This window comes from Octodon degus, unplaced genomic scaffold (genome assembly GCF_000260255.1).
Source record: "Octodon degus isolate 3935 unplaced genomic scaffold, OctDeg1.0 scaffold00205, whole genome shotgun sequence".
Classification (NCBI taxonomy): domain Eukaryota; kingdom Metazoa; phylum Chordata; class Mammalia; order Rodentia; family Octodontidae; genus Octodon; species Octodon degus.
In genome coordinates this window covers 747,831-754,109 of record NW_004524781.1, presented here as the reverse complement: position 1 = coordinate 754,109, position 6,279 = coordinate 747,831, and the positions used below count along the sequence as shown (strand labels likewise).

Genomic DNA, 6,279 nt, shown 5'->3' with positions numbered 1-6,279 from the left:
CAAAGAAGGAAGCACTTCAGAAGACTGGCATGGGCAAGTACATTTTGGACAATACCTCAGAAGCACAGGAAACACAAACAAACAATAGTCTTTTAGTTTTTAGCTCATTGTTTTTTTAGTTTATTTTTAGTTCATTTAGGTCATTTTTTAGTTTTTTAGTTCATTAGGCTTTGTGAAACGGCTTGTCAAATTGTTTCTGCACAGCAAAAGCAGCAGCAAAGTGAGCACACACAATATACAGAATGGAAGACAATGTCTGTACTAGACATCCGATCAGGGACTAACACCCAAAACATGCAAGCAACTCAACTCAACAGCCAGAAAGCAACTCAACGAAAATGTGGGTAGAAACCCTAAGCAGACATTTCTCAAAAGAAGACCCACAGATGTCCAACGGGGCATGAAAGAAGTGGCTGACATCACCGCCTGGGAGAGGAGAATGAAGCCACAGCGACCCACCCACCTTCTCCTGCCAGAGTGGCTGCTACCAAGGACTACAGACAGCAAGTGTGGCACAGACGTGGACAGAACAGATTCACCACAGACTGTGGGAAAGACAGGGAGCCAGTCGTTCTGACAGTGCCACAAGGGTCTTCCGAACATTAATGCAAAGCCATGCGGTGGCCCAGCAACCCACCACGGGGCGTGCAGCCATGGGAGCTGAGGCACAATGCTGAATAGCTGTCTGCACGTGCATGTCCCCCGAGCGCTGTCCACACTCAACACAGGGAAGAGATCTAGCATCCATCAGCGAGTGCATGGACAGAATGCCCAAAACAGACCACGAGCCAGTCATTCAGCAGTCGAAAGCCTGGCTGGCGCTCATAACAGTAAGAACGAGCCCAGAGTACGGGCCGGTAACTGAGACACGCCAGGCACTTCCTGAAGAAGACCAACACTGCACTTTATGTGAGACCTAAAAAGATGATTTCATAAGTAGAGAAAAAGACCTACTGTATAGCATGGTGACAGTTAATGACACACTGTATTCTCCATGAACAGAACCTTGTTACAGAACTAGTGCAAAAAGTTAAGTACAACACATGCAGGAAACTGACATGATTTTTTTTGGTGGTACTGGGGATTAAACTCAGGACCCTGCACTTGCCAGGCAAGCACTTACTGTACTGAGCTTTCTCCCCAGCCCCTAAACTGACATGATTCTAACGCAGCTCAAAATAGTTAAAACTCCACGTGTCATGGAATACTACCGACAGACAGGCATGGGGGCCACACCACGAGAGCCAGCTGCGCAGGAGGCTGCAGCGAGGCAGCAACTCTGAGCCTACCCTCGGCAACTCAGCAGGACATGCTTCAGGATGAACTGTCCCGGGCAGGCAAGGCCACAGCTCCTGACGGGACGCTCACCTAACACGTCGCGCCCTGGGCTGTCTCCAGCACACAGAACCAACAGAGCGCCCACAGCCGCCATGGACCTACGTGAGTGCTGCGCCAGCGAGCCCACTGGAACCTTGCACAGTGAGGACGTGCTTAGACATCGCGCTGCGCATGAAACACGCATTCAACTTTCCCCTGCCAATTTAGAAAAGATCAAAAATCGAGAAAACAGACTAGGGGCCGGGGAGATGGCTCAGTGGAATAAGCGCTTCCCTGGCAAACGCAAGGGCCTGAGTTCAAGCCCCAGTTCCGCCAAAAAAGAGAAAGAAACAGAGTACTGGGGTGGGTCTCAGAGCACCTGCTCTAAGGAGAGGTGGAGGCCGGGGCCGCGCGGGTGCGCCTGCATGTGCAGGCCGGCCGGAGCGGCACTTACAAAGCGGCAGGACGGCACAGCCGGCAAGGAACGCCAAAGGCGGAAGCAACAGAACCTCGTCACCGAGTCTGCGAAGAGCGTAAGCGAAAGCCGCGCCGAGAACTGGCGCGCCTCTGGCGCAGCGAAGTACTTAAAATTCTATCACTTAACACACTCAGTTTTGAAGAAGCGAAACCTACTTATATCCTTGTCAGGCTGGAAATGATGAACTTAAAATTTATCTGAATGTTGATCAAAGCATTTATGTTTTGAAATGTGTATTTACTTTCCTAAAAAATTTTACTCCTCTAAATAACAGAAATAACTTTCCTTAACCAAATCTTCTACATTTTCTGATGTATAAATAATGGAATACCCGCTAGAAGCCTTAATTTCAAAGGGTTGACAGCAAAATAGATGCTCACAGGTATCTGCTAAAGACACCAGCACATAGAATAGCCCAACACAAAGGCTTCAAGCAATACAATACTATACAATTAAATTCAATACAACATTGTATGCAAAATGCAAGATTCCAAATAGAATTAGGTTATTTAAAATAATGCATCTGACAGGGGGTGGTGGTGCATGCCTATCATCCCAGCACTGGGGAGGCTGAGGCAGGAGGATTTCCCGGAGAGGCCAGCCCAGGCCACATAGTCAGTCCAGGTCAGCCTGAAGTACAAAAAAAAAAAAAAAAACCACATCTGAGTTTAAGAACTAGTTATACAAAATATGCTACATAGTAAAGGTTTAACATAAGAAATCCATTGGGCCAGGGAGACAGCTCAGTGGCATAAGCACCTGACTGGCATGCGCAAGGTCCTGAGTTCGATTTCCATTACCACACACACAAAAAAAAGAAAAAGAAACAAAATCCATGAAAGGTCAGTGTCAAATGATTTTGTGTCACATCACGACTATTTCTGATGCAGTGGAATTTTAAAGGAATAGAATAACTTTTTTTTTTTTTTTTGGTACCCGAGATTTCTGTCTGAGATAGGGTCTTGCTATGCAGCTCAGGCTGGCCTTGAGCTCACTTTATAGCCGAGGCTGGTCTCAAATTCTCAATGGTTTTTCTGCCTCAGCCTCCCAAGTGTTGAATAGAGTAACTTTTAAGGGGCCAGAGGAATAGTGTACTGTAATCTAAATTAAATCATTACCACAAACAGACTTAAAGTTAACTGTAAAAATAACTTGAACATGTCTTTCTTTTTCTTTTTGGAGCAGGGGTGTTAAGACAGGGTCTCACTACGTAGGTCAGACTGGCTTTGACTATAACCCAGGCTGGCCTCAACCTTTCGGCATTCATCCTGCTTCAGCTTCCCAAGTACTGGGATTCCAGGCATGCACCACCGAGCCAAGCTTGTGTATTACTAACATAACTCCTTTTTCCATGTCAGCTAAGCTTACGCGAAAACTCTACGAAAGCAGTATATGTGACTACATCCGCTTTACCTATCACTCTGCACACTGGAGAGAGCACGCGTGAACCTTTTAACCTAAGGAATTTGAGGAGAGCATGCTACAGTACCGCTTTGGGAAACCTCTGCTCAAGTTTCTATCAATCAAGTTATTCACAAAAGTGGCCGGGGGATAAAAATACCCTCAGAACCCTTTTCTCCACTGCTTGAGTTATTAAAAAGCAAAACAAGTACCTGGCACAGATGTAAAATCCTCTGCACACGAGTGACAACTGTTCCAGTGATCGGAGGTCCAAGTCACTAGACACCACCCACCGGAAGATGTACATCAGGACCTCCATGGGCAGTGCTGCGGAAGCAAGCCACCTTCAGTGAGTCTCAGGCGTGCCCCTACTGTGGCAAGCACATACTCGGGGTGCCTATACAAGCCTAGAAACTCAAATTCATAAATACACTCACTACTGCTTGGAACTACTGAACTACTCAGCATTGATCATCTCCTAATATCAAGATGCAGATATACGAATTTTTTAGTATACAACAGATTTGAAGCTACTTATATGAAGTACCCTTTTCCTCTGCAACATTATTTTACCACCAAGACATGTTAAAAATAATTCACTGAAAAATAAAAAATAAATAAAGAAGGAGGGGCTGGGGAGATGGCTCAGTAGAATAAGCGCTTCTCTGGCAAGTGTTTAATCCCTTCTCTGAGTTTAATCCCTGGTTCCGCAAAAAAAAAAAATTACTGTATATATAATTTCATATTGTATTTAACATTAAGCTATTTTTATCTTTTTGAAAAATTTAAACTATTCTCATCTGAAATCATGGGACAACATTCAACGTGCTGGACACTGATGTCCAAACACAGGGCCCTCTCAGGACTGCTGTCCACCTGGCCTAGACAGCCCACGACTGTATTCCACTCCCCCCGGGAACCTCAGCAGCTCTCGACTCAACCTCACAGAGCAGTCTGGCATCCTTGAACAACCATATTACAAACGCTGCTCCACTTCAGATTTTTTTTTTTTTTTTTTTGGTACTGGGGATTGAACTCAGGGCCTTGTGCTTGCCAGGCAAGCGCTTATTCTACTGAGCCATCTCCCCGGCCCCCCACTTCAGATTTTGAAAAGCTTGCTAGTATAAATAAACAGCAATCATAGCCAGCATATTCTGAACTAGGCAGCAATTATTTGACAAATTATCCCAGTTGTGAAGCCTGGAAAAGTCCGTCTGAGATCAGAGCTTCTCAGGAAACCCCGAGTGCACACCGGATATGTGAGTCTGGCTGCTCTCCAGCTCGGGCTGACACAGTTTCAGCACAGACTCCTGGAACGTGAGCTGCTGCTGGAAGCAGGACAAGAGATCGGCCATCTTGCTGTCACCATCACTGTCTTCAATGCTGAAGAGGAGGAGGAGAGGTGAATCACTGAAGGGCCTCAACCACGAGCGCTCTGTTCAGAAATGGACTCCCCACAGCACATCCCATCTGCTCTAGAAAGCCACTGAAAAGCAAACTTATCCTGCCCTGCAAAGGCGTGTCACACAGTCTTCCTTCTTTCCTGCCGCCCGAGCCCAGGGCCTCACACGGGCTACCACGGAGCTGCGAGCCTCAGTCCTTTCTTGGGACAGCATCTAAGGTGTCCACGCTAGCTCAAACTTGCAATCTTCTCACCTCAGCCTCCCAAAGAGCTGGGATTACAGGTGTGTGTCACCAGGCCAGGCTCATACCAAGGTTTTCAGAAGGATAATTAGGATTTGGGGACTCAGGTGCTAAGGTTTATTAGTTTACTGTAAAGTGGACATTCATGAGTTATCTAAAAATGTTAAGTGGTTTGAAAATCTTATGTAAGTAAATAGTTCATGTGGTTTTTAACCCTTCCTAACTGGATAAAAATCAAACATAGATGTCGTATGAGGTACTGAACTTCCCAAGGATATTCTACTAGACGTGACCCAACACCAAACCTTTATGAAGAATACGCCTAAGACCTGCAGAAGTCTTATGGCCTATAAATCGCCTACTGACATGCAGAAATCCAGAGAGCGGTGCTACACCGTGATGATCAAAATTGTAAGACGGCTTCGATGAGGATGGACAGAGGCGGCTTGGACTAGCACAGCGAAAACCAAGTGCAGCCAGGCCAGGTGGCAGTTCGTGGCTGTCCTATCAAAACACTTCTCTAAAACACTTTCAAGATCTGGTATTAAGCAAATATCTGCATCCGTAAGAACTCTCACAGCACCTTTTCCTTGAGTGCTGGGACTGAGCCCAGGGCCACGTGCCTGGCAGGCAGGCTCCTACCACGGGCTTACGCGCCAACAACGCTTCTTTATGGTTCTGAGACGATGTTCCTTAATAGCACCTGGCACTTGCAAAACATGCCAAGAGCTGAGGCGAAGGGACTCTATCCAAATTTAAAGAAGGTTTAGAAAAAAAGCCCAAATGATTCATTTTGAGTACGAACTACCAATGCCATTAGCTCCAATTTGGCATAAATATTAGCTGAAAAGTTTAAGCAGGCAATTCACACTGATTTCACTGCATGTTTGTAATACAGCTTTCATACCTCTTGAATATTAATAGATATATGCTCAGATTAAAAACACTGGCAACAAGCATATGATAAATTCACAATTATTGCATGACAGAGTAGATATAATAGCTAGTCTCTCCTTATACAACTATTTCTCTATACAAGTATTTCTCAATACTTCCCTGCCCCCCCCCCTTTGAAATAGGGTCTACGTAGCACAGGCTGTCCTTGAGCTCCGGACCTCCCACCCCGGCCAAGTCCTGGGACTACAGGTGTGTACCGCCATGCCTGGCTGGCACTGCTCGCTTAAACCCGACATCTCCTCCATTCTGACACAGGTACTAACAAAATGGGACTTGGAGGACACAGGATGCTGGCCAAAACAATTTTGTAATTGTCTTGCAAACAGCTTTAATAGCAATGGTTTAAAAGTATGTTCTTTTCGGGGGCTGGGGAGATGGTTCAGTGGAATAAACGCTTCCCTGGCAAGCGCAAGGACCTGAGTTCAATCCCCGGTTCCGCAAAAAAAAAGTCTGACTTCAGGTTTTTCTCTTGCAATCCTAAA

At 45.9% G+C, this 6,279-nt stretch overlaps 1 protein-coding gene across 1 annotated transcript in view; it reads right to left on the bottom strand.

The window, feature by feature from the left end:
* Fbxo9 (F-box protein 9) overlaps window positions 1-6,279 on the bottom strand; it is a 28,077-nt gene that overhangs the window by 14,125 nt on the left and 7,673 nt on the right. The window contains exons 4-5 of the mRNA XM_023704829.1: window positions 4,449-4,579; window positions 3,409-3,523 (exon numbers count right to left, since the gene is read on the bottom strand). Of these exons, the coding sequence (XP_023560597.1) occupies window positions 3,409-3,523; window positions 4,449-4,579 (246 nt within the window). The remainder of the gene's footprint in view (window positions 1-3,408; window positions 3,524-4,448; window positions 4,580-6,279) is intronic.